General features: G+C 45.6%; 2 protein-coding genes across 2 annotated transcripts in view; both read left to right on the plus strand.

Annotated features, from left to right (window-relative positions):
- LOC117138046 (GTP-binding protein Di-Ras2) overlaps nt 1–25,490 on the plus strand; it is a 30,941-nt gene extending 5,451 nt beyond the window's left edge. Inside the window, exons 2-7 of the mRNA XM_033299861.1 lie at nt 8,950–9,447; nt 13,078–13,245; nt 13,870–13,979; nt 17,680–17,870; nt 22,978–23,110; nt 23,211–25,490. Of these exons, the coding sequence (XP_033155752.1) occupies nt 9,283–9,447; nt 13,078–13,245; nt 13,870–13,979; nt 17,680–17,870; nt 22,978–23,110; nt 23,211–23,286 (843 nt within the window). The 5' untranslated portion in view covers nt 8,950–9,282 and the 3' untranslated portion in view covers nt 23,287–25,490. The remainder of the gene's footprint in view (nt 1–8,949; nt 9,448–13,077; nt 13,246–13,869; nt 13,980–17,679; nt 17,871–22,977; nt 23,111–23,210) is intronic.
- Nucleotides 25,491–26,272: 782 nt separating this feature from the next.
- Nucleotides 26,273–27,600, plus strand: LOC117138296 (putative deoxyribonuclease TATDN1). The gene is made up of 4 exons (XM_033300296.1): nt 26,273–26,332; nt 26,395–26,574; nt 26,791–27,397; nt 27,464–27,600. Exons 1-4 carry the CDS (start codon nt 26,293–26,295, stop codon nt 27,576–27,578), a joined length of 942 nt encoding a protein of 313 aa, XP_033156187.1. The 5' UTR covers nt 26,273–26,292; the 3' UTR covers nt 27,579–27,600.
- Nucleotides 27,601–27,931: the final 331 nt, after the last annotated feature.

The following is a 27,931-nucleotide window of genomic DNA, read 5'->3' on the forward strand; positions in this document are numbered from 1 at the left end:
CAAATTATGCCCACTTTGTTGGCCGCTGACGTTGGACTGCCGGATGATACAATAAAGTAGGTTATGCTGAAAGCAGGAGATGTGCTCATTAGGCCAGATGTGAGTGGAGTGTGCTGATCTGATTGTCGGCTTTTCGGGCTGCCCATTAGTAGGATGTCGAAATGCCGGGACAACGGGACGTATGCGTAATATACAGAGGTGGTCAAAAGTATTTACACAACGAGCTTTTTTTTCAATTGTCAACTAATTGAAAAAAAAGCTCGTTGTGTAAATACTTTTGACCACCTCTGTATGTCTCTGAAACATTACAGTTCGACAGTTCGTAGCTTATTGGCCAAAGTGTGTTTCCCTGGACGTTCTGGGATTCCCGGCGTGCTGCTGAGCGTTTGGTCTTCGGGGACCCAGTCCTCGGAATGCCAGGAATGCTGTTTGTGATTTTTCTTTCCGCTTTCCTTTTAACATTTTTCACCGTGTCGCAGCGGCGCTTTCCCCGTTTTCCCCGCATTCCACTGCTGCTTTTTTGTTTGCTCGTGTTTCCGCCATTTCCCCGCCATCTCCTGCTGTTTCCCGAAGTCACTCACGCGGAAAGCGCGTTGCGTGCTTTATGAATCTGTCCTGGCACAGCTTCTCTATTACGTTCTAGACAACTTGAACTTGTTCCCAGTCTCCGTCTGCGTTTCCGTCTTCGCCTTCGCCTTCGTCTTGTCCTGGAACTCCTGCTCGTTTCCGGTGGATTCTCAGCTGCGTCCTTTGTGGATGGGACCCTTCATGGCACTGCCATGTCTCCAACGTCCCGCGGCATTCGTCGTGTTTATTAAGTCTAATTCAATTTTGCGTGAATTTTATTTGTTGCATACATTAGGGCCGATGACGTTGAAACATCCCCCACGAATCCGGTTCCTGGGAACTGAGGTACTGCGCCGTCGTCACAGTTGTAATTACACACTTAGCAATTTGGAGAGTTCTTCTATGAAGTTTTTAATTAAAACTTTGATAAATTAGCTCAATTTATATCCAGCCAGATATTTACCATTTAACAAAAGCGCCCCCTCCCCTTCTATCCGCCGTCTCAATTCCTCCCTTTGCGGGAGCTGATTCATGTTGGTGTGCATTTCTTTGTGAGTGCAGATTTCCCATTTTAATTGAAATTTACCAAGGAGGTCTTGGTCTTTGAAAGTGCGGAGACGTGCATGGCTAGGCACAAGGCGAGCAGGATGCGGAGTAAATTAAATTGACAAAGTAAATAAGTACTGGGAAAAATGTAAATAAATATGCCTTTCATGGTCACAAGAAATTGGTTCAAGTCAGCACAACTGCTCTTTGCTCTCCAGCCACCACCCCCCACCCCCCTCCCACTTCCTTTGCTTACAGCAATCCGATTTTGGCCAAGTTGTAAAAGCGAAGCTTTTCATATTCGCCAGCAATTGCATTCTATCCTATTTGTATCGGGCATAAGTATATGGAAATTTATGACTGTGACGACAATCCCACATTTGTTTCAATTATTCACAGTTCGAGTGAAACGGAAAGCAGCTACATGCATATAAATTCAGCTCAACTGCCAAGTGCGAATTTGTTTGGCATTGGAGAACAATTGCGGGGAGGATGGGGGGGGGGCTCAAGTGCCGTTCGGCGAGCTTATACATTTTTACCGCTCTTGACATAGACGCGTGCACTAAGTAAACCCGCTCGAGCTGCCTAAATTGTCGAGCACATGTGTGTGTGTGCGCGCAATTTCCCGTCCTGAAAACTGGGAAAGTGGCCCCAAGTGGGTCACAATCGGGCCAAGTCAAATCAATTGACGCCAAGACGCGTCTGCACACACAGCCATTGTCCTCGTGTTTGCTGCCAACACGATTAACCCACAAACGGCTCAGGCAGACGTGCCCCTTTGGATCCTCCTTCTCGGGGAGATTGTGGCAAGTCCGACTGCCACTGACATTGCAAACGCAACTGCAGCTGCAGATGCAGCCTCGGCTTTTGCTGTTGCAGTTGCTGTTGCTGTTGCTGTTTCTGTTGCGAGGAACGTGGCCACTCAAGGGGAGCCCACTTTGTGCTCGCTCCTTACCAATTCCACTTTGCCATTACTTCGATTCCCCGGCCAACGGGGCGAATGGGTAACGAGCTGTGCTGGGAACTGGCTAGGTACTTTCGCCACGGTACTTTTTCACTCCCTTTCAGTTAGCGACACTTTTGGGAACATTTTCCGATGCTCAATTGAAAATGGGTATTCAAATAGTTTTCTTTCATCCGTTAAAATGTACATAAATAAAAATCTTAAGAAATCAAATCTTTAATGGCACTGGAATAATTAATCCTTAAAAGGAAACTCATGAGTCGATCTATTTTGTCTGAGGCAAGATATTTTTCCCATACATAGGTTTACTTAGCTTAGCCAGATATTCGCATCACTACTGCTGGCCAATACGAATGACAATCACGAGGGAGCCTGCACTCTTTTGGCCAAAAGACAAGCACAAAGGCGAGGAAGGGTGAGTCCCACTGCTTCCCCGGCGTCTGTGGTTTGTTTGTGTTTAATTTGTGGCACTGCCAGCTGTTGACAATCGATGACGACCCTCCAGGACGGGCTGCACCAGCGCCAGCCAGCGGCACCTGCTGCCCCGGGAAACCCCTGCCAGCTTCTCCTTTCGCGCGCCTGATTAAGTTTTTGCATTAATTTCGCTACACCCTCGATGGCGCTATCCTGGTGCTCGTCCTTGGCTTGTTTGCTTAGCCATTAGCCGGGGATTCTGTGACCTGCGGGTCGTTTGAGCGGATCCTTGGGGTTGCAGGCTGCCAGCGAGTGCCTGACCTTTTTGCCAGCCATGCAGTAGCTCCCACCACTCTCAGCTTTCGCCTTGCTGGCTTTTCATGCTTCGGTTGCAATCGAATTTATTGGATCCCCTTTTTAGCCAACTCGCAGTCGCAGTTCTCATCAGCCCAAAGTCGATTACTGAATTTGCGTGCGGAACCTTTTCTTGATTGCAAAATCGCAGAGAGAACTCGATTAGAGTGCGATAGAGTGTATCTTCGGGTAGGGGCTACAGATAACGAGTCTATCCAGTCGATAAAATACCAACGCTAAGCACCTTTGAAATAGCTCCGCTGCTCACAAAGTCTATTAGGGAAGTGTCCGCATCAGCTCCAGATTCTGATTGTGATCCTGTTTCTGTTTCTGCTCCCATTGTCCAATTGGCCAAGTCACCAGCCACATGGCTTTGGCTCAGGCTCGCCCATTTGCATCAGACTCGTGTTGCTGCAGTTAATTTGTTGTTTCTGCAGCTAAGTTTCCGCTCCACACAGTTGGCTCATTACGGACTGGAAGGGATCTGGGGCTTCGCTGGCGGCATAATGAGCTCAGTTCAAGTGCAAACTGTTCGCCCGATGTCGGGCGGTCAAAAGGACCTCAACCTCAACCTCGTCCTCGTCCTCGTCCTCGTCCTCGCCCTGGTCATTGCCTTCTATTTTTGGATACCTCCACAAACTTTTTCACAACACTTAAGTCGAACAGATAAAAGGCGTCCTTCTCCTCAGCCGCTTCAGGGGATGTGCGGAGTACTCCTCCGCCACGGGACTCTGGCAGCCCAACTGCCCTCCAGGCTCCCAGCCATTTGCTGTGATTAGTATAAATAAGTAACAGTTAGTGACCCATTTTCTGCACACCATTGAGCCAGAAAAAGGCTTTAATGGCTCGCCTCCACCATGAAATTGGTAAGGACAGATATGAGTTTGTTAGGGTGGACCTCTGGTTGTGTAATGTTTCATCCCTTTGCCACAATACGAGTATGCGTGCATTTTATATAAAGTATTTAAATATAAATATTCTACCCTAGGAGGAATATAAACTGATCTTAGTATCTTATTAGCTTTTTCTATTAAAATAGTACTAATATCCGAATAAACTTTCAAATGTTGAAGCTTTAAAGATAGATAGTCAGTTGTGCCCGTTCCACTGAATCCCTTTGTAAAAAAGTAGTGAGTTATATCAAAGATCGAACATTACAGTGGTCCACCTTGGTGTTACCTGCTCATCCAACGATGATGGTGCGCGGCTCCCATCCGAAATTGAATTTATGGCACCGCTCCGTGCCTCTGAGATTAATATAGGCCACACCGCCCGAGACGTGTGGAAAGGTGTGAGGCGTCCGACTGCGGGTCGGAGGTCAGATGGACGATCCGGAGCTGTCATCATCGCAGTAATCAACAGTTTAACGGCATCGCCTGGTGGCCTAGATACTGCGTCGCCACTTTGTAATCGTTAAGCCTGGTCCTGCAGCCAACTACAACTGCCACGGCTTGTAGAAGGGGTATGGAAGGGAAGGCGAGAGGTGGGGGGAGTGATTATGTGGCTGGGACCCGGTCCTGACCAGAATCATAGCCATAAAATCATTTGTTTATCGCTGCGGCCGCTTTCGGGCCCATTAGTAGTTCAAATTCATCGCCATAAATCCCCGAATCGGTGAAAACAAGGCCAATTCCTTAACATGCATGGGTGCTTGGGTGTTTAGTGTTTGCTGTTTGGTGTTTGGCGTCAGATGGCAAATGACGCGACGCTCGGCATGCAACATAAAAGCGTATTTTATGATTTAAGCACCACAAGGCCACAACTCAGCTCACAGCATGAGCAGCCATATTGCGAATGTTAATCGCACATAAAGCGTAATGTTTAATGCTTAATGGTGTTCAAAAGCCCAGCCTGCTCAAGCCCAAAACTGTTGCCAAATTTGTGTACATGTATTTTGTGTATTTTGTGTTGCGGAATTTACATTAACAAACGGCAAACTAATCAAGTTGAACGAAAAGCCACTGCAATTAGTTGCGGTCGAGAAGTGGCTAACCGGAGAATTCCAAGTCATCTAAGAAGTTTAGGTTCGGTGAAGTTTCAAGTTCGCTTTTTGCAATTACAAAGTTGGACGTGGGGTTTTGTGTAATAAATACATTTTAATTACTTAATTTGGTGTATTTATGAGCACCAGTAAAAATCTCACCAGGCAGTTAACATAACTTTCTAAAACAATAAGTGGTATGAAAAAATATTTACAATATAAAAACCATATGGCTACCTTGATTTTGGATTTTCAAATAGTTTTTTGAAGCTATTATAATTTTTTAGTGATATCTTAATGTTGTTTTTATTGAAATCTTAATATTGTTACATACACATTTATCTACAAGTTTTATAGTATGAGTGGATTTACATATCTATACGTGTGCATATAGAAACTATTAATTTTCAATCCATTAAAAATATTTATTTAAAAAAAATTCATCTTGTAATAATTTTCAATAACCAGGACGCTGTGCCCCGTCATTAAAAAACATGTGAGAAAGGTATGAAAAAATATTTACAATATAAAAACCATATGGCTACCTTGATTTTGGATTTTCAAATAGTTTTTTGAAGCTATTATAATTTTTTAGTGATATCTTAATATTGTTTTTATTGAAATCTTAATATTGTTACATACACATTTATCTACAAGTTTTATAGTATGAGTGGATTTACATATCTATACGTGTGCATATAGAATTAATTAATTTTTAATCCATTAAAAATATTTATTTAAAAAAAATTCATGTTGTAATAATTTTCAATAACCAGGACGCTGTGCCCTGTCATTAAAAAACATGTGAGAAAGCTAAGGCCTTTTGGGATTGAACATATGTTTGTATATTCACAAATTGTTTTTCAATGTTTTTCATAAAGTATCAAAGAACATAGAAAATATGTATTGTAAACAAAGGACAACAAATATTGTAATTTATTCTGTGTTATTTTTATCAGAAGTACAAAAGAAACAAAAAATTCAATACAAGGCTTATCAATAGGTTCCCTTGATCATGCATGACAAGCATTTCTCTCAGTGTGACAGCTGATGGCTGGAGCTTAACGCACATGTCCATCATCTGCATCAAAGGCGGTTAACACGGATGGCTGGTGCGTCCAAGCGGAAGTAGTTCACCACCGAACCAGGCCAAAACCCCCAGAGCCGCACCAGAGTTTGCAACTTTTCGCGGGCTTTTCGTGATATGTCGGATGAACTTGTGATATCCCTGCGGTATTTGAGGCATTTTAATCAACTGGCAACGCAGCAGGACGCATTGGAATGCGGCTAATAAATATTTATAAGTGCCGCCCCGCACAAATTGTTTGACGTGGTCCGCCTCTTTCCGCAAATATGAAAGTTTAGAATTCTCTGTCTGGCCAGAAACGAGTGACAGCACATCCCCAGCCCTGACCCTTTGGCCACTGTCCTCCGCCGCCTGCCTCCAGCCACACATGGCCCCCATGGCCCCCAGTCCCTCCGGACCAGTTGAGTCCTTAAGCCCTGGAGCTCGCTTGTTATCGTGTTATATGCCATCCTTACCCTTGCCAACAAGTGCAGAGAGTGCCAGAGCCGCGGCAACAGGCAAATGTGCTTTTAATGACATTTTAAACGTCCTCGGGCGCAGGAATGCATCCGATCTGTCTTATCATCCAAGATACTAATCAATAAGATGCTCGGCACACATACTGAACACAGCTGAACAGATTCGCAATAATCGGGGGATGGGGCAGGAACACAAATTGATTTCCTGGAAAGCGAAAAAAGGAACGTCAGAATGGCCAATACGAGTGTTTTCATTCTTTTATTTGGGCGTCTGTTGTGTTGGCAACCTTGCATTTCCTAACTGCTCGAGCAAACACGTTCCCAAAAGTTTTGAGGTCCTCTGCCCTTTGAGTTGTTGATGACATGTTTCCGTAGTCCGTCGTCCGAGGTCCGTCGTCCGTCGTCCGCAGTCGGGATGATAAAAACAAAAAATGTCAACAACAGGAACGCTTTTATTTGCGGAAAACAGAAAAATTAATTCAAGTTTGGCTCTTTCGGCTTGCTTTAAAATGTAAAGCGGAAACTTTTGGCCAGGGCTTGCCGTTCTTTTATGTTTTCCACAGCTGTTGGCAGTTGTCTTCGGCGTGGGCCTAGTAGATTTAATTAAATTTTTGTACAGAAAAACATTCTGAAGGCTGCCGCGTGTGCGAAAGTTTGCGAGCGTTGCCCGGGATTCGGGAATATGTTGAAAATAGAGTTCTCATGGGGGAAAATCGGCGACAGCACTGGGTTTTAATATTGATATTTAAATTTTCTAATTTACTCTACCCGTGGGAAATTCCCTCCGCTCCCGCTCAGTTATATCATTATCCGCTCGCTTTCGGCTTATCTAAAGCACATCCACCCGCTACTTCACATGGCATAATGCAGTGCAAACAGTATGTCCCACAGGGCGTATGAAATTCTCCCGTTTTGGGCATCTGCGCAAAATAGATGCAAATTAATATGCATTTCTATGCTGCTGCTACTGCTGGGCTGAGCTGGGAACAACAAACAAAATCTTCCGTACTGCTGGTTTTTCATTAAAAATTATCCCGAGCACAATGTAAATAGTTGTGAATTTACAAGGATGCATGTCTTCGCAAGCGCAGCTCAAGTTCAGGTGGTTTTTGCATTTCGAAATTCGGAATTCGGCCAGACGAGCCGAGAAATTAAAAACACTTTGCTTCGCTTTAGGCCAGGCCCACATCCCCACATCCCCACATGCCCACATGCATTTGATATTCCCTGAGTTTGCCTGCAAGGCCAACATAAACATGGGCGGAATAACAAACCCCACTCGAGTGCTGAACGAATGATTATGAAAGTGCCTTAGCGCTTTGACTTTCAGATCTAAAAGTCATAAATCCGTGCGGATATTTGCCATCTGGTGAAACTACGGCCGTAACCATTGCCACACACACAAGCACGGACAGTGCAAACGAGCCGGGCCATTACTGCACTCAACCAGGTGATTGGGTCGTAAACCACCTGTCCTCGGAGGCAAGTGCAGTTCACCTTTCTGCAGGTGAGGCGACCAGTTTGCTAGTTTTCACTCGGATTCATTAGCCCCGGAATAATTAACAGCCGATGCAGCCTGCACACTTAAATTGATCCTTATTATCTGCACGCGGGACGGAACTCAGTCAGTTCAGTGGGCGTCTAACCAAATTTGCCCACTCATGGGCGGCAGCAACCTGTGCAGTTGATGCCAATAAATTGCATTTGCTGGAAAACCTAATTACATTAAGTTGCAATTACGGGAACAGAGAGCGCCGGAGGATTGCCCAGGTGCACATGGCACAGGTGCAAATGGTCCTCCGCTGGCGCGCTTTAAGAAAAACTGCAAAATTGCTGCAAATTGAATTGGCGGCACTTAGCCTGCACATTACATCACATGCAAACTGCAAGGCAGAGCGGCCCAAAGGCCGAAAGGAAGTGCATTTGCCACTCCAGCGCTCCACTCCACTGTGTTTGTCTGGTGCTTTATGGGGTCCACATACGTTTTCGATTTCTGTTTGGTTTGCATCCGGGGAATTCGGCCCCCAGAGCGGCCTCCTCAATTGGAGGGTCTTGGTTGTATCAATGTTTGTATCCAGATGCCATACGTTCATCTGATTTGCGGGGTGAGCACGTGAGCAGATTATGATTACATGCAGCGAGCTGCATGCCACTGCAGTTTGAGATACTTTGAGCCCGAGCAGCGCATCCTTTGGCAAAGCCAATCAGGGGCAGCAAACAGAAATGGATGGGATACAGAGTTTTGAAACTACATTTTCAGATTCCAATGGCTTCGGGTGGGTTACCGTTCGGTAAAATTGTGAAAACTGCAGCTTTGATGCCTGGTTTGAATGCGATTGCATTGTTGCCTTGAAGTTTTCTTCCAAATAATAATTCATTCTACTCACACACAACCTCCACAAGAAGGTTTGGTATTTGTTTTACCTAGTTTAGGATTACTTTAAGCTTAAGTTGGTAATTTAAATATGCAAAAGTACTTGAAAATTGTATGTGATGAATAAGCATAAGCATAGCCCTAAGTTATTAATAGAAAGTACAAAGCCGAGCTAAATTTCACCCTATTTGTTTGCATCCACAGCTTCGCACTACTTCGCGACCGGAAGCGGAAGTTGCCAGGCCGGAAGTCTGGCTGCCTGCTGCCGTCTGGCCCTGCCGTGCTAGTGGCCATGGTGAAGGTGTACCTGGAACACTGAGCTCGCAGCGGAAATCGAGGAAGTGTTGGGACTTATGATGCCCCGACTACGGCTTAAGCACACAAATCCGTCATAATGCAGCGCTGAGGCCAGCGGAACAAGCAAACACAAGCCATCGCACTTGAGGGCCAACGCAGCTGAACAATCGCAGGACGAGGGTGCTCCACTTGACGACTAGCGATTTCCAAACAGGAGACGTCGACAAAGCCACTAGCGAGATGGCGGACCTGGAGCGCATTCGCCTCGTCCTTCTGGGCGGCGCCGGCGTGGGCAAGAGCTCCATTGTGAAGCGCTTCCTGTTCAAAACCTACACGGACAAATATCGCGCCACCGTCGAGGATCTCTACAATCGCGAGTACGACCTGGGAGGCGTCACACTAAAGGTAAGTCCTTGCCCGATTCCCCGAGTCCCCTTTTCCGGTTACAATGGCACAAGTGTGCACAGTGCGTCAGCTTTTTGTCCCTTTTTGGTGACATTTCGAGTGGAATTTTGCTGTAATTGGTTTATAAGAGTTGAAATGTCAAAAATGCACTCCCAACTATATGCCTTAGTGCTCGTCTTAAAAGCCATTCATTCTCATCCTGCAAAAACGTACTTTTGGGAAAAATTAACGGCTAGGAGAAGATTTTTATTTCAGAATGGAGCTGAGACATTAATTACTTGACCTTTGCGCACACATCGTGGCTCAAGTAAATTTAATTTTGGATAGGCCTATGTCGTTTAATTATAAGGTATGAGGAGTCTGGGCAATACTCCTTAGAGTCGTTTGAGTAAAAGGTTAACTAAGAAATTAATGGGCAACCGCTGCAACCCAACTGTATGCCAGATTTGTTATTCCAAACAATTTAAACCGACTGCAGTGGGACGACTTCATTTACCCAATCACCGTTGTGGTCATCAACTCGCCGGCAATGCCAAAGGTAATGCCGCAAATTAGGCAGAAATCTACTAATTGGATGTCTGGAGAACATCCACAGCGCAGGGCTCCGCAGGCTTTAGGCTCCATATGCAAAGTATTAGGCAGGACACGTGTGCTTCTGGTCTCCTGGCAATTGAGTAGCTCCCTGAAAGCCTATTTGGAGTGGAGTGGATCAGGCAGGAGTGGTTGGCGGTCTGTGGGGTCGGCGGTTTGAGCCATCTCTGCCAGGGGCAGAACTCGGGAAGATTACATATGTATATTAAAGATGAAAACGCAAATTGAACGAATGAATCTCAACTGGCTTAAATGTACTTACGGCAGTCTTGGCGAATAGTTTCCAGCCCCATCCCTTCACCCCAAACCGAGCGACCGACTGACAAACTGACTGACAGCTTGTGGGCGGAGACTCATTAATCAAATTTGCACACGCTCAAAACAGCGGAAGCAACTTGGAAAATGTGGCCCACTTCCCAGCACGTTGAGCCACCAGTGCTGCCGGCGGAAGAGTTCCGGACTTGCGTGCCCTATTACGCTACTTAGGAGCGCGATTAATGGGTAATAACTTGTGTCATGCCCGGGGAAGAACGAAGGAGTATACCGGAAACTGATAACTGCTGCGTATTATTTTAATCGGGCCTTTATCTGCTACGGATAACCATATGGGTGTTGATAGCACAGGAGGGGGAGGAGCCTCCGTGGAAGCAGGCATCACAGCTGCCTCCGACGCATCCTTACGACCATGTCATGAAATGGAAAACTTCTGATGGAACATCATTCACTGCTCCGCTGGAGCTGATTATACGCTGTTCAAACTTGTCTTACACCACAAGCACATGTTCGGCGAACAAAAGTTGCTGGGAAAGTTGATTAATAGGTGGGCTGCCTGGCTGCCTGGCTGGCTGGAGCTGCTGAGCTTCATTATCGGGATTCTAGCTGGCCAAATTGATTCCTGGAGCTGCTTTGGTGACACTGGCTCGCTAGGAGGCGGCGCCGTTGCCAGGCTCTTGTCTTCGATTTAATTAATTTCATTTTAGCGACCGACGGGTGCGCATCCATTACTTAAGCCCGCCCAGATTGAATTCCACTCGGGAGCTGTCACCCGACCCCAAAGTGATTTATTCCCGGCCACCTTGGGTGCAGTGTCCAGACGGTCAGGCGGCCAGGTGGCTAGGTGCATCCAAATCAGGTTGGCCTGGACCATTGGCCGCTGGGGCCAGAGCCAAAGCTTGCTATCAAGCTCGAAGAGCACCCACAGCCCGCTGAGACTGATTGCCGGAGCAGCATGTGGTCATCAAACGGGAACATTCTATTGCACTAAACGATTTTTGGTCTTTAAAAGCCATTTCGTGTATGTACGTGGATGTGCAAGTGCGCACAGCAGGACGCATTTGATGCCTAAAACATGGATGGTCGAACAAAGGCGGGCCGGCGAACAAAAGCCGAGCGACCGGGAATGGTGTCAAAAATATAAATTGTGTCATTCTGCAAAGTGTTTTAATAAAGTTTACTCATTTCGGCCAAACAATGCGTTACAAATTTGCGTCACAATGGCCCAGGCCGTCAATTGGTGGGCTAAGGACCAAGAGGAGATCACGTCGACAGGGCTAAATGGTTGGATTCGCCTCTGGCTCTTTGGCTTTCTGGCCTCCGCGTGCCATTGACATTCCGGAATACGGATCGCGTTCGATGCGTATCGCGTACTCCACGCGGCATTATGCTCGTAACCAACATAACAGATGCTGACACGGGGATTAGTTGGCTTCAACCAGGAGTCACGACCCCGGGGCCACCGTCGAGATGGCCAGACAACCGGACACCGCCGATTGGGCGGGGCATTCGTCCTTGTGCTTTCCACGGACATATCGTTTAAAAAGCACTCCATTAAATGTCCTGCGTACAAAGGGCAGTGCCAACAGCAGTGAAAACGACGCCCAAAATAATGGATAAAACAGGATCCGGACCATGTTTGCCTGTATTTAAAGTACCAGAATTTAATGTCGGATTCACTTAAAATGTATATTCCTAGCTCCCACTTCACTGAGAACAATAGCATTTTATGCGTTTAACTACTTCTTTAATACTCCAATAAATGTTAAGAAAGAATGTTTGCTTTTGTCTGAATTTCAATCTCCAAAGATATACCAAACTTTAACTTTTAAGCCCTATTTCCATGCCATTAAAACGGTTGAAAAACTATACCATTTGAGCACTTTGTCGCCACTAACAAAGTTAATAAACGTTGCGCGGAAATATATTTATACACCAAAAAGAAACTAGAACGGAATATTTTACGTTATGACGAAGTTTATACACCCTACCGCTTCAACTATTTCCTATCACCTTTATAATATAGAAGTACTACTCTTTTCAAAAGCTTTTCTATCAGTATTCCATTAATAATAAAGATAAAATATCTTTATTTAGGCAGCTATATGATGTAGTAATCATAAATCCAGCAGATATCTTTTATACTGAGCGACTACTTTAGAGTGATTAAAACTATAATACCCTCTGCAAGGGTATAACCATACTTGGCAAATTTCCGATAAAACTCTTCGGTCTTTTAGCTGCAGCAACCTTTTGTAACTGACACCTTTGGACCAAGAGACTTCCACATTATTAAAATCAAGCGTTGGAAAATCACTCTTAGTCTCTTAAACATCATTTAGGTTTTGGGCATCATAGTAAAGAAATGACAACGTATTTAAGCTTCCACAAAAAAAGTCTAAATTATTAAAAAAAAAACAATTTGTACAGCTTTTCCTTTTCCTTTCATGGTCAAAAGGAGAGCACAGCAAGTAATCAAATAGATTCGTTTAAATATTAATTTATTTCAACTCCATGTTCCTCCAACCTCACAGTGCTGCCTTTATCAAGGGACCTGCAAAATAAAATTGTAATATCCTGAATGAATTTAATTTTATGGAATACATTTTGTTGTTTAAATTGAACGTCAATGATCTGAAACACGGCGGGTTAAATTAAAAACCGCGAACGCTCCATGCGGACACGGGATCTCATTGATGGCAGTTTACTGCCATCCACGGCTGATGATTTAATTATGCGTAATTTTTCCGCCCTCATCCCTTGCAGGTGGACATCCTGGACACGTCGGGTGACATGCAGTTCCCGGCCATGCGGCGCCTGTCCATCGCAACGGCCCACGCCTTCATGCTCGTCTACGCGGCCACATCCGCGCCCAGCTTCCAGTGTGTGAAGCAGTGCTTCGAGGAGATCCGCGAGCAGCGCGGCGACTTCCAGGTGAGTTGCAGGTGCAGCTGCAGTCCGCACTTGGCACTCAGCACTCCTGCATTTTGCATGTAATCAGCGGCGCCTGAAATGCGGAAGCCTGAAAGGACCCTCGTCCTGCGCCACAATCCGAAAAGCAATTATAAATGTTCCCCTTTGTGGCGGAGGAGTCAAGCCGAGCGGCAGAGGTTTAGGCTTTTTGCTCGGACTCGGCTCTAAAGTTGCACAGTGGGTCAGGGATCACTTGCCACTTGGTAAGCGGCACACACTGAAAGACAAATGGCTTAGGAAGTTTCCAATTTAATAAGCCATCAGGTTTACATGTGTTAATATTCTTAGTGAGCATTGATCCAGGTATTTTCTTTATCTTCTCTTTAATGAAAGATACTTCGAGTGGTCTTAGTTTCAGATAGGTATTACTGTGCAATATAGGGTTAACAATTCCGTGCCAATGTGCGATAGTTAGCGCTATTGTTTCCGAGGGCTTTCACGGTTTCCGCTTTTCGCCGCCATTGTGCGAACGAGTATCAATTACGGCGCAATACGCTTTGTCCGCAAGCGAATTGTCCCGATTTCGGGCGGACAAGGAGGCTTGTGCCGCTCCGAGTGCCACTGCTAATCCTTTTCGCTCCGCAGGACATCCCCATTGTGATCGCCGGGAACAAGTCCGACCTGGCCACCACCCACAGAGAGGTCAAGCTGGAGGAGGTGACCGACTGGGTCTTCTGCGAGCTGCCGCGCTTACGGTAAGTTGGCACTTGCCCACATGAATCTCGCAGGATACGGTCGCCGTAAAATGCGCAACAGCTGCTGCACGCGACAGCAATTAGGGGACAACTGCCAAAAGTTGTGCAACAAAGCCCGAGCCACAAAGCCGCAAAACCGCCAAACAGCTGCAATTTTCATAAGTAACGAAACACAGTGGAATTAAAATGGAGCCATAAATTCGTGCCGCCCCAGAGGAGCTGCAATGGCAAGGGGCAGCCGGCAGCAAATGGCAGCAGCGCAATTAAATTGCTAGAAATGAAATTAAGCGACTGAGAGCGTGACGGCGACCATGGAAGGGAGTTGGGCCACCGAAATCAGTTGCATTGTCCACGGAACGGGTGCTGCGCTCATTAAATGCCATTTGTTAGCTGGGAAAGTGTCGGAGCAAGAGTCGCGCACTGAAAAAAATTACTAGGAATCGGGGGGAATTGGCCAAAAGATAGTACTAGTTGGATATTCACAGCAGCCACAAGTATAAAGTCAAGTAGTGTGAAGAATAATATTATAAATACGTTTTATATTATTATTATCATTTCTTTTGGTGCTCCCTTAAACTTATTTTTCTGAGTGCAGCTAGGTGGAAATCGCATCAGGAGGAATATAGCATTTCGCTATTTGCACAAAGGATGTTTCCCCATAATAGCTCCTAATTGGCCATCTTGCGCCGCAAACGGTGATGCTGTCATGTTGGCCATCTACATGCAACCGTTGACGGGGACAACTGGTCGTATGAGTGATACATTGGAGTGGTCTTTGAATACCAAGCAGTGGGGCATTCCATATGCGCATATGCATGGGGTGCATGGGGTCCTTCAACTTGGCTGTTCTAGAACCGTTCGATTGATGCTCTGGGAACTTGCTGTGGTGGGGCTATGAGAAGAAGTATGATTAGTAGTGGTGATGAGTTGTGTTTCCTTCCGAAACACAATGGCTGAAAACTCTAGAGTTCGTCAGAGGCGAGCAGCAAGCCGACATTGTTGTTAAATTGAATAATCCACAGAAAGTTTCAAATGCATTTGACGAATGAACGCATATAAAATGCAGAAAGGTGATAGGTGAAGTGTACAAATATTTATATTTATTTGATGTCTGACTCGTATAGAGTTTCGTAGCTGTTTCATTTGTTCAATTTCAGGACTTTAAAGTTTAAGTTACCGAATTCAAAATGAGCCCAGTCGTACAGAACTGCTTCTTTTGTCAGCAAAAGTAGACCGCAGCGAGTGGTAAACGAGTACAACTGGCCTGATTAAAGTCTTTGTTTGCCACATTAACAATTTTAATGCATTTCTCGCGTGACAACCAGCCGTGAAAGCGCGGCCGCATCCTGGCGATTCGCTGGTGAAAAGGACTCGCTGGCCAGAACTTATTTCAGAGGCGCTTTTCGCGAGGTAATTGCTTCCTTAATAAACTGCGGGGCAGGACTCGTAAAAATCACTTGCAATCACATACGTGCCTGCCGCTGGGAGTGGGCCTGGCACCCACTCCTGGCATAATTCCATGCGAGTGTCCTGCGAAAGTCGCCGGGATGGGCGGCGGCTAAGTGGGGCGTGGCACGCTCGTGTTGCTGTTTAAGCAAGCGTGCGTAAACTTATTTAAAAGCGACCAAAGAGCGCCACGCAGGAGGCGCACTCAACCGCAAAATGGAGATGACAGAGGCCGCAGGACGAAGGATTGGGCAAGTGGGATGGAGACTGAAGGACGCGGGACAAGGGACACGAGACGCAGGACAGTTGGCGTGAGCATTACGTACAAATCTCTGTTGGATTAAACATTCACGCAGATTGATGGTGCGGTTTTGTTCCCGGGAGCGGGAAACACCTTGAACCCATCGCCACAATCTCACACCTAGAGGATTCCCCAGGTTCCCCACTCGCGTGGAGGTGTGTGTGCCTGTGTGGGTGTGTGTGTGTGGTGTTTCCTGGCATCGAGCTGCAATGCAATTTGTTGCTGCCTGTCTGTCTGCGGTTAAACGCTTTAAGAGCATGCCACTCAAGTGCATTTATCTGCCTGAATGGGCACTCCCCCGCATTGTGCTCAGTGTATACCACACACCGTGGGGATACATTGGGGCAGGTCCTGCGTGGGTAAGTGGTTTACTGTGCCGAAGGTGGGACAATGTATTTATTCAACATTTAATTGCAAAGTCATGCGCATTTTCCTGTCGTTTGGCCAGCCAGCGTTAATGCGCAAAATAAACTCCCGTGCGATATCAATTTTACTTTGATTTACTGTTATTGCAGCTTACGGCATTAACAATTCGGCCATCTATTTGTTTATTTTGCCAAGTCAGCCGTTGTAACTTTAATTAAATGAAGCTGCCTGAAATGCTAAAATATTCTGTGTCACTCTGTCAGCTGTTTCTGTAGCATAAAAAAGGCAAAATTGGAATAATCCAGCAAAGAAATCCATTTTATGAATATTAATTCAGAACAAGTGTAAATGCAAACTGCAGTTGAATAAAAACCCCTTTCGAATAACATTGGAAACAGCGTGTACATAAATATACATTTCCAAATTTGTTAGGGTCATCTTGCAATCATTCATATTGATCAAAAAAATTTTATATTTAACGTAACACCACTGCAATTAAATATTAATAACTATACATAAAATAAAACCATAAGAAGTAGTTCAACTATAGCTTTACAAATTCTGATCTAAAAATTAGTAGAAATCGGAAAATTAAATCTTCAGCTATGCCATTACCAAAATCGTAGATACAAGGAAAATATATTTCCAGAATGGGACTTTCAAGATTACATATTCTAATATAGGTACTAACCTAACTACTACTTAGTGAAAACTATAAATTTAAAGTACAAATTTTAAATTTTGATTGCTTTAATACCTTATCTAATTAAAATGTGCTTGTCCGCTTGTAAAACATACATCAATTTAACGACATTCATAAATTTTTTGCGTGCACATCTGTTTCATTTCAAATAATCAACTAATTAATGAGGAACGGAGTAACTGAAATTAATTAACTGAAAAAATGTTCCACTGAAAATGTGTGAATGCGAAGTACAATCGACAATTCTTTGGAAAAAGGCAACAAAGGGCAATTCTGATGTAAGCCAAACTGGAATATTTTGACTAGAAATAAGCCATCCGACGAAAGGCCACATTTAAGCTGGAAATCCTCCTGACAGGCGGGCACTGCGTAATCCTGCCATCGCCCGTGTGTTGAACCCCACCTGTCGTCGCCAACATCATCGTCCTCGTCATAGTCATAGTCCTTGCTTCATGCTCATCCCGTTCCTATCCTCATCCTAGTCTTAACCCTGGTCTCAGTGCTGTGGGGCCAGCGTGGATCGTGGCCGCGTCCTGCAGTGAATCCTTAGTGCGGCACCATTTTGAAGCGAACATGACATGCTTAATTTGGCCATTAGCAACATTTGTTTCGGCCCCCCGGACGGTGGTCCGGATGGATGGTATGGCACACTTGGCGTGGCGAGCACAAAAACTCTGTTTCGCATTGAACATGCCACATTGTTGGGCTGGTTTTGTTTGGCTTTTTTGGCTCGGTTTACGGTTTGGATCGTTTTGGGTTTTCTGTGCCGCAATCGCTTTGTTTCGGGCCACCGAAATTCGCTGATGTATGCATTGCTTATGCGCTATATACCCGGTCGCCCCTGAAATTATGCAACCTTTTTAAACCGCCTCTCCTCCTCGCAGGGCGAAAGTGCTGGAGTGCTCGGCGAAGGAGGACAGCAACGTGACGGACCTCTTCAAGTCCCTGCTCTCCCTGTCCCGCTTCCTGCCCGCCAGCAGTAGTGGGAGTGGTGGCAGCGGGGGCGGTGGCGAGGCGGCGCCCAGCGGTTTCAAGCGGCGTTCATCGGCCTACGTCAGCGCATCGTCCAGTCGCAGTAAGTACTCGCAAATGCTTCCATGTATGCTGACAGACCCAAAAATTGTGAAATTGGTGGTACATGTATACAGTTGGTAGTAGGGGTAAAGGGAAATCAGCTTACTATTTTACTGTGTCAGCAATTCAACATCTTTTAAGCATATGCCTCCATAAAACCAAACTTAAATATAGGGAAATTTTATAATCTATTTTTTATTTATATATGCTCAAAGTTTAACCTTGCTTACACTAAAATTAAGAACTATATTAAATATTATAGATTTTAATACAAACATCTTTTACAAGACTGGTAAAATCTTAATTTCTTAGCAAAAATATTGTCAAGCTCCTCGACTATCAGATACTCGTTACTGAACTAGTGTGAGTGCAAGGAGAAATGAATGTTTTGGACGGATTGTGAGAGTGGGCGTGGCAGTCTTCTGAAACCAAGCGTCTCTAGAATCTGCATGCTTAATCTTTACGTTCTAGCTTTTTTAGTTTCCGATATCTTTACGTTCATACGGACAAACAAACGAACGGACGGAATGCCTGGACTTGACTAGTAATTCTGATCAAGAAAATGTACCTTCTACCTGATACATACTCATACTTTTCAACGAATACACCACAATTAAGGGGTATAAATATATAAATATCAAATCGTACTTGCTCACAGTTATGATTAAGGATGCCCCGAATTTGTACATGAAATCTAAACAGCTAGCTAAAAATTTACAATTTATGGCCTGATTTGCACGGTAGTGAGCGATAGAAATGGTTTTGGTTGCCTTTAACCCGATTAAATCCCTTGAGTCGCTCAACGACGCATCCTGAAAGGGCGAATTGCCTTGCTATCCATCCTACCAGAAAATCGAGCAAAACACCCAGAGCACAATCTCTCCATGGATGCACCACTTGATTTGTTGCCATGGCCAGGCAAAATGGAAATGAAAACCAGATGATGCAAACCCTTTGTTGATTGTTTTTGGCCTCGTCGCGGTTGGCCGTAACAGTTTCAAATGTCAATTAAACATTCATATTCGCCGGCTGTGATTGAAAGTCATACCTGTAACCTGAACAGCTTTATTCGGGGATTTAAGTGCCGCCGTAAGGAGCTTAATTAGTGCGAAATTAAAATGCGAGTGCGCCGCCCATTAATGCAATAATTAAGCCGGTTGCGGGTCGCAGATGTCACTAAGCCGGGCTTATAGCCAATCAATAATTGATGCACATTTATGAATGTATTCACAATTTTAAACAGGAGGGAAGCCCCACGCACATGGGTCCAATTAATTGGAATTCTTTAAATGCGGCCAGGATAGCTAGGATAACTTTTGGCAATTTGGCTAATTGAATGCAATTAGCATTCCTGCTTCAATTGCCGCCTCCGTCCACTGCCACCGCCTTTGGTCTAATTAATTGTGGGAACTCGGGATCAGGAGTGGAGTAAAACGGGCCGTCGGGACCCTTTCTTCCGACCCAATTGACAAGGACAAACTCTTTTTCATTATTCATCAGACGACAAAGTGAAGGAAGCGCCGCCGAAAAGCAAAGCAAAGCCCGGCAAAAAGCCGTCGCGACGGGGTTAAAGGCTTCATAAGGACGAATTCGCTTTCGGCGAGTCCTTCGCCGCGCGATGTTCAAACGAATTCAATTTGATCAAAATGTTTCCGAGCGAGCACGTGTATTAATTAAACAGCTTGACCTCCTAATTACCCTGTAATGGAATGCTTTATTATCTCATTAAAAACTTAGTTCGCAGCACATGAAAATAGAACACAAAGGTCAAGACAACAGCCAACGGCTCGAGAAGTTCCGAATTTTGCCGAGCTCGTCAAAGTATAAATATCTAGTTAATTAATGTTGCCTCGACTGGCCCGGTGCCCAAATAATTAATTTCATTTTTTTTGGGAAAGCAAAAAGTTGCGGAATCATTACGGATCCCGCCCAGTCAGCGAGGCCAATATGGTAAGTGTTCGCCCTAAAGTCCTTTCGTAAAATTTCACTGCTGTCGCCGTGAGCCATTCAAATGAAGTGCAAAGTTGGTCAACGGCGTATATGAAAGTACTTAACTTCCAACAACTTTAAATTCAAATGGCCGAGGAGCCCATTAATGTCCTGCCATCGAGCATATCAAATGCCTGCCGAAAAATGCTGTCAAATTCTCGGTCTGGCTCCAACTGTCGATGACAGGCGGACAGGACACGCCGACAATGGCGGTGGTCTCAAGGACGAGGGACGGGCGACAAAGGACGAAGGTCGAGCAGCAGACTGTCTCCGGTAGTTCAGAGGTTGGGGCACTCCGAGGCGGCTCGGTGGCAGCGGTGACACCGACGCCCTGGATGTGCCACCGAAAATAGGTCTAAGCACTTAATCACCGGCAGCTCGAGGGGACCCAAGTCAAGTAATTGCCTTAAAAAGCACAGCGCGACGTATGCAAAGCAAATCGCAGAAATTTCATTTACGACCCTGCCATTTTGCGGCTGAGATTGTGCCACACGTGTTTACGGCTTGCAAGTGGGGAGGTTGGAGGATGGGTGATGGGTGATGTGAGATGGGCAATGGTAAGATGAGACAAAGCCAAAGCTGCAGGCCACATACATGTGCTGCGGCCGGAAAACCCACTTTTCCTCCGCTTCCCACATTGTTGCCGGCTTTTCCACGGCACTCGCGTGGTTTTGGCCCGGCGGTGCTTGCGCCGCAAGCCGTTTTGTTTCAGAGCCACAAACCAGAGCCTAACTCAATTGTGGGTGTTCCCTAACACACATTACATGCTGAACATATTTGAGCCACGTTCGTGGGAGTGTTACCCCTATTCGCAGCGAAACAAGGAACAATCACTGTGAGTTGTGCCCATCTTCTCGTTCTTCATTTAATTTTAAATTTGTTTAAACTTCCATCTGAAAACAGATTTGATGTTTGGCAACTTGAAATCATTGCAGCACCGCATTGTGCAAATAAGCTTATCAATCAAACGAATCACCCACTCTTGAGTAATTATACGCTTAATGACATGCAGCTAGCACTAGCCAGATATCATTGAGATCTAAAACTACTCCACTTATGCAGCATTAAAACTTCAACAATCATAAATAACAATTATGTTAGTGCAGTTTCGGGTGATTTTACAATTGATTGCAATCAAAAACAATTGCGTTTGACTGCAATTGCGCCTGCATTGACAGCAGTTTCTCATTTTACATGGCACCAAATTGTCGGAAAATATACGCGTTTATGTAAAGCGCTTTTTTGCCGAACGTTTTAACTCCGTGGTATCACATGTGGCGCAATTGATGTGGCAAGCCTTGTTATGCCCGCGCTGCCAGGATAATAAACGCCCTTCGCGGCACTCGACTGTTTTGCGTTTTTCTTTCCTGGAATCAGCGCTTTTCCACTTGTGACTCGCTTTTCTTTTTTGTGATGGAACCAGACCAGATCAGAGCAGAGCGGAGCGGTGTAGAAAATAAAACAAATTTAATTTAAATTTCCGTAACACGACGCACGCATCAATTCCCGCCGCATATGCACAATTTATATGCCCGAAACCGAGGCCCACTCCTATTTGTTTTTGTGCCTCGATGGCGGCACTGCTGCTGTGTGCGAGTCCTCGTTTCCGATTCACCCGCAGATCAGAGGGTCCTTGCTCCACAAAATGGGAACGGGAACGGGAATGGGAATGGGAATGTGAATGCCGCCCCAGCGAAGCCGTATTTGTAGTCCTGGCATTTTCGCGCGCTTTCTGTCAGCGGCAGCAATTGTGCCTCTTATGCCACCCATCGCCATCCCCAACCCCCACTGCCCCTCCCGCAACCAACTTGACGCGCTTGACGCCTTTTTTTGACAACAATGGCGTCGGCGGCCATTTTGTTTGCACTCGACACCGCCGACACCCGAAAAGTATGCAACACTCTGCCGCTGAGTGCCACTGGTGGCTCAATAATGCTGTTTGCTCGGATCATTTGGGCTTCGGCGGGCGTAGTTCGCTGCTAAGCTGCAGAGTTTAATAACTAAATTGACTTGGTTCTGGCCTGGCTGTGGCATTCCCTTTGTATTTGTCTTGCGGCTCCTGCCGCACAGCCCCTTGCCCCTTGCCTCTTGCTCCGCCAGTTGCCAATTGTTTTCCCATTGTAAGCCCTTCTTTGTTGGCGGCTTTATTGCTCGCCCGGCGGAACAAAAAGGTTTGTTTACCGCCAAGGCAAACATCTGCGCGAACACCTTTGTGCGACTTTAACACTCTGCTTGGCAGTCTAAGCCGCCTGATTGAGGATTACCGGGAAGTTAATGACTCCATTGACACTGATTTCCCCTACTTAATAGGTTCAACTTTGGAGACAGTTTTTGAGCCACTTAATTGAAAGTGATGTGCAGTCTCTTAAAGTTTATGGCACGAAAAAAATGCTAAGTAATACATTTAGAGAAGTTCAACCAAGTATGCCAACAAGAACCACTTTCTTGGAATTTATTTTAACAAGTCATACAATGGAATACAAGTATCCTAACTAGTACTGGTATCTCTCTTGCCCTGAGAATATTCTTGAAAGAAGCTTCTTTCTTCTGAGCCTGAATCCTTGAAGCGCAAACAAACTTCCGCATACCATTTACTACTTCATCCATGATTTTAATTGAACTTCGACTTGTTTCGTATGTTTTGACGACCTTCCTCTGCGAATTGCCCCTTCTGGCTGCTCCTTTGAGTCCGCATTCCATATGGGCGGCACATGCATGTCGCACAGATCCGAAGGGAGTCAGGGAAAAGTGAGTGGGATTACCTCTTTTTCTTGAGATAACCTTTGACTGTGCAACCGACTGTGAAAAATCCCATTTCCAGCGGTAACTCTGCGATGTGCAACTCGCTCCCCGGCTCTTTGTGTGCGTCGTTCATAAGTTAATTACGTCAGCGGCTGCAGCGGATGGCAGGCAGTTGGGATACCGGGATGCTGGGATGTCCGGATGTTCCCGTTGCTCCGGCAACTGGCAACTGGCAAGGACAACATCAGTGGGGCAAATTGGATTTGCGCTGCACTCGCAGCTCCGAAATCGCACAGTCCCTTTGAGTCGGCATACGGCCACCATTAAATGCACTCGTGGATACTAATTAGCCGCACGTTCCCATCTATTTGTTGCAGATAAAAATCGGATGAACAGCCCGGCCCTGGGAGGCGCCGGCGGCAGTGGCGGTGACAAGAAGGGCTCCAGCCTCGTGGACGCCGTGGATGTGGCCACCACCAGTGCGGAGGCCAAGCTGAAGCCGCGTTCCAGGTGAGTGCAACACGCGCCTGCTCATTCGGATGGAGTCCCTGGCCAGATCCGGTTCCCGCCTGGCCGCCCTGCTGACCACTTCCACCCGCTTCCATTCCAGATCGCTCATACGCCGTGCATCACGCAAGACCAAGCAGCAAATCAACAACGCATCCGACGACTGCAACGTGCAGTAAACCATTATTTTGGCCGCCAGCGCCGCGCTTATTTATGTTATTTAGTTATTACGGGCATGTTGCCACAATGTGAATTAATAATGGACGCCAGTTAATTAGCGTGCATAAACAAGTGGCGCCGTATTTATGTTCGGTGCACTGAGCTGATTATTCTGATAAGGCTACCCAGCTCGCAAAAACCACTTGCTCAAGGGCACAAAAATTTCGATGAATTTGCCACTCGGCAAAACATTTTATAGTTTGTAAGCACCAGAGCTTCGAAACGATGCCGTCATGACACTGGCCTCAGTCTATAGATATTTCGTAAGCAACTCTGATTAGGTAAATTTATATTTGATTATGAATAGATTTTCTAGCCTATAAGCCGCGAATCAAATCAGATTTCTTTAACAATACTCATACCTATAGCAAAGGCAAACAATTCTGCGACATTTTAATCCAGTGTCATCGCGGCATAGAAGATAAGGGATTATTCCGACACTGAGCTGACTTGCGAGGCATTGAGCACACAAATCGATTTGAGTTGCGGTCATTAAGGTTGGAAGGGACCAGGTTTATTTAAATTTAAAATTAACTTTTATACGAAAAACAATTTCGATTTTCGCAAACTTCAGTAGAGCTCTGGGTGCCCGATTTGAATTTAATTTGGATTTCTCCCACGGGAGAAGGCATTTTGAAGACTCGTAGTGCCGTTCTCCTCGAAAGGAGTTCCTTTTGATGGCAAAATAATGACTCAACGCGACTGAGTTCGCGGTTTTTCGTGGCAGGACTAAGTTAAATGCGTTTTCGACTGGCGGATTGTCATAATATTGTGACAGGTGGCATAGCCCTAAGCTACATTCTAGGATACTAATTTATGAATCTCTATCTGCACCCTTAGCCGACACCATGGTTAATATTTGAACGTTCCGTGTACACATCTATATATTAATGCAGCTCCGATAAGGATGTTTGTTTATATTGGCCTGAGCCGAACTCGCTCCTTTCGAGTCCGCGAATCCGAAAGGAATCGCAAGTTTTGAGGAAGTAAGGCAATTTCACGTAAAATAACAAGAACTTTGGCAGAGAGCACCGAGCAATTTACTATGCAAAAAACGTAATTGTAAAATAAATTTGGTTGCGGGGAGAGGGAAGGAGAGGAGGGTGCCGAGTGCTTATCAAGGATAATACAGGGTGAACTTCTTATGCCAAAACGCCAAAATGCCAAATCAAATAGCCCACAATGCACATCCTCTTCGCAGGAGGCTTGCGGCAGCGAATAATCGATAAATCTGTTTTTAATACGCAACTTGTATCCTTTGGCACAAGTTACACTTGCATCTGGGTGGGTGGTGCGTGGGTGTGCTCGCCAGTGTGTGATAAGAGAGTCCTTTGTGTTTGTTCACCGGAATGTGCTTAGCAATAAGATTTATTTAAAAGACTACGTTTAGGCGGTACCGAGTACGGCGGAGATATCTAAGGGATCTGTAAATGGATGAAATACGGCATATGCAAAGTGAATTGTGATTAAACCAAATACATCTAGATACACGTGTGTGTGTGTGGCACTGTGTGCGAGCTGAAAAATGCATGCAAACAATGCACCCAGTGATTGCAGTAATGGATTCCAGCTACTGCAAACACCTGGGCAGGGTCAGAGGCGTCTGAATGCCCCCAAAATAGTATTGAGTATTGTATTCGTCCATGGAGGATTGTAGTTATACATGCATACTTATGTGCGGCATTATAAACCGCTTACAGAACAGTTACATACGGATACATATAGTACACATAGTCAGTACCTAAACAAGTTTGTGTGTGCAGTTTGGATGTTCGTTTTATAAGTAATACGTTGTTTATACATTGTTACTAGGTGTAGTTATTGACAACAAATCTGCTGACTAGTCGTCGCCACTCGCGTATATCATGAACCAATGGGAACACAAGGGTGCGGAGGCTTCCACCCTATCCGCCTATCGACGAGGGACCGCGAGATGCTCGATATCTTATCCGACCTACCCGATTTTAAATAAACATATTCGTCTACGTAGTTCGATTGATTGGGCGCACTTACACTTACCTACTCTACTGAATCGAAGGATCGTGGCCCATGGACTACACGTAGTCTAGGCAAACCCAAATTAACTCTCTAAGTGTGCGTATGTGTGTCATGTACTTGTAACTAATTGAATTTCAATTCAAATTGAATTATTGACAATTGTATTAGCCAGTTAAAATAAACCACAATGCGTCCCATCGGTGTTTGAAAATGTTTGATTCCCATGCATAATGGATCCCGACTCGTTTCGCATTCCGTTTCCATCGGCGCACCGAGGCATCGGCATCGGCATCGCACCAAGGGACCACGGGACCACGGGATCTGGACTCGGATCCGAATCGCCCTGCCCACCGGCGGCTACCAGCCTGGAAAATGGCACAGCGAGCAGTTTGCACTAAATCAATTAAAACTAGTGCAGCACCGACCGCAGCATCCATTAAAAGTAACTAATGGAATTTCATTCGAATTATATATTGCGATTCCCATAAATTCTGCAATTGCGTAAATGCCGATTGCCGGCTTAAAGCAGCCGGGCTGCTGCTGATTTGAAATTTGCATATGCATATGGGCGGTGGGGTGTTGCATGTCGGGATGGGGCATCTGGGGGCTTGCGAGGAGCAAGCCGTTTTGGCGGTCGCGGCAAACAATAAACAGCTTTGCTAATGAGATTGCATTATGCGCAATTCTGAATGCAATTTACTGTGCCATTGATTTTGCATTAAATTGGCTTAGGCCGTGCGCTCCGCTCGGATCGGAAAAGTGCGGGAAACCCCAATTTCCCGCTGGCACGTTTGAGTTTAGAATTATGTTCTTAGAACGGCTTAATGCAAATTTCAAATTCAAATTGCGATGGAAGTGCGGCGCCACCTGGCGGTTACCACGAGCGCGTTCATACGGCGCCCTCTTGCGGAAATCCCGTGAGCAAAACAGCTGTTTCCAGCTGCTGGTCTTTTTTAGCACATTTATCCATGCTGCGGCGTTGTTTTGGAATGGCCATGAAATATATTGGTAACTTAAGAGAAATAAGCTCCTGCAGCCTCGACTAGCTAACACCTGGCCATGCTCCACAGACATCGGGGCCAACCTGACGGACCCCATGTTCCAGGGCTGCTACGGCGGAACCCAGAAGCACGAGCCCGACCTGCACATCGTCTTGGAGCGCGCGTGGCAACAGGGCCTGCAGAAGATCATCGTCACCGCCGGCTGCCTGAAGGACGTGGATGAGGCACTGGAACTGGCCTCCAAGGATGGTAAGCTGGCATTAAGGATGTTCTCTTTGCACTTTGAGCTATAAATTGGAAATCCCCATTGCATGCCCTATCAAATTACTTTCTGATTGAGCATCTGGTGTTTGGTTAGATTTATTCCGTCCGAATGTCCATTTTTGTTTTACTCAACATTCATAGTAATACGAATGTTTTATATGTAATATAATCTTCCAATTCACAAGAGCTTTTTCTCGACAGAGCGCATCTACACGACAGTGGGCACACATCCCACACGGTGCGAGGAATTCGTGCCGGACCCAGAGGGCTACTACGACCAGTTGCGATCTAGGATCAAGGCAAATCGCACCAAGGTGCTGGCCGTGGGGGAATGTGGTCTAGACTACGATCGCTTGCAGTTCTGCGGCCAGGAAACCCAGCGTGTGTACTTCGAGAAGCAGCTGGAGCTAGCGGTCGAGTTTAAACTGCCCCTCTTTCTGCACATGAGAAATGCTGCCGAGGATTTCATGAGCATCTTGGAAAGAAATCGCGATAAGATCGAGGAGTGCGGCGGCGGAGTGGTGCACAGCTTTACAGGAACTTTGGAGGAGGCCCAGCGCATCCTGGCTTTCGGTGGTCTTTACATAGGTCTCAACGGGTGCTCCCTGAAGACGGAAGAAAATGCAGAAGTGGTGCGCAAGCTGCCCAACGACAGGATAATGCTAGAAACCGACTGCCCGTGGTGTGGCATACGACCCTCGCACGCAGGACACAAGCACGTGACCACCAAGTTTCCCACCGTCAAGAAGAAAGAGAAATGGACAGCCGAATCCCTAATAGACGGACGCTGTGAGCCTTGTCAAATCAGGTGCATATTGTTAATACCTTTCCCCCAAATGTGCAGATGATACTAAGAATTTGTCTTCCGTTTTAGCCAAGTTTTGGAGTCCATTGCTGGAATCAAACAGGAGCCCAAAGAAGAGCTGGCTGCGTTATACTACCAAAACACATTGGACTTGTTCTTCGGCACAGCAGAGAGTAAAGAATAAAACAACATACATTTACATTCAATGCGTTTACATTTATTTTATTATTGTTTCTCGCGTCTAAATGCAAATGAATTCAAAAATACGCATTACAACTTTGATTTGTTAGGTTACATCGGTTTGGTTTCTTCGATCTGCAGTTAACACAGATCCACTTCTGGATTTAGGATTAACATTTAGATGTGTAAATAATTGTAGCATATGGCTAAGTTTATTAACGTTCGTGATTTCGCACTGCTATGTGGTGAATATAAAATGGATCGCCCAAAAAAATATATGTATTTCTTTCGACTCGAACTTGTATATTCTCTCTGGAGTCTATTCTAAACTCTAATAGAGTGTCATAGCTTAATTAT

The sequence above is a fragment of the Drosophila mauritiana genome, chromosome 2R (assembly GCF_004382145.1).
Source record: "Drosophila mauritiana strain mau12 chromosome 2R, ASM438214v1, whole genome shotgun sequence".
Taxonomy (NCBI): Eukaryota; Metazoa; Arthropoda; class Insecta; order Diptera; family Drosophilidae; genus Drosophila; species Drosophila mauritiana.

What these genes read in the sequence shown, in the direction of transcription:
- LOC117138296 (XM_033300296.1), top strand. Translation starts at nt 26,293, where the DNA reads ATGCTGCGGCGTTGTTTTGGAATGGCCATGAAATATATTG. An exon ending in AATGGCCATGAAATATATTG is followed by an intron (nt 26,333 to 26,394) that starts GTAACTTAAGAG and finishes CATGCTCCACAG; the next exon opens with ACATCGGGGCCAACCTGACG. An exon ending in TGTGAGCCTTGTCAAATCAG is followed by an intron (nt 27,398 to 27,463) that starts GTGCATATTGTT and finishes CTTCCGTTTTAG; the next exon opens with CCAAGTTTTGGAGTCCATTG.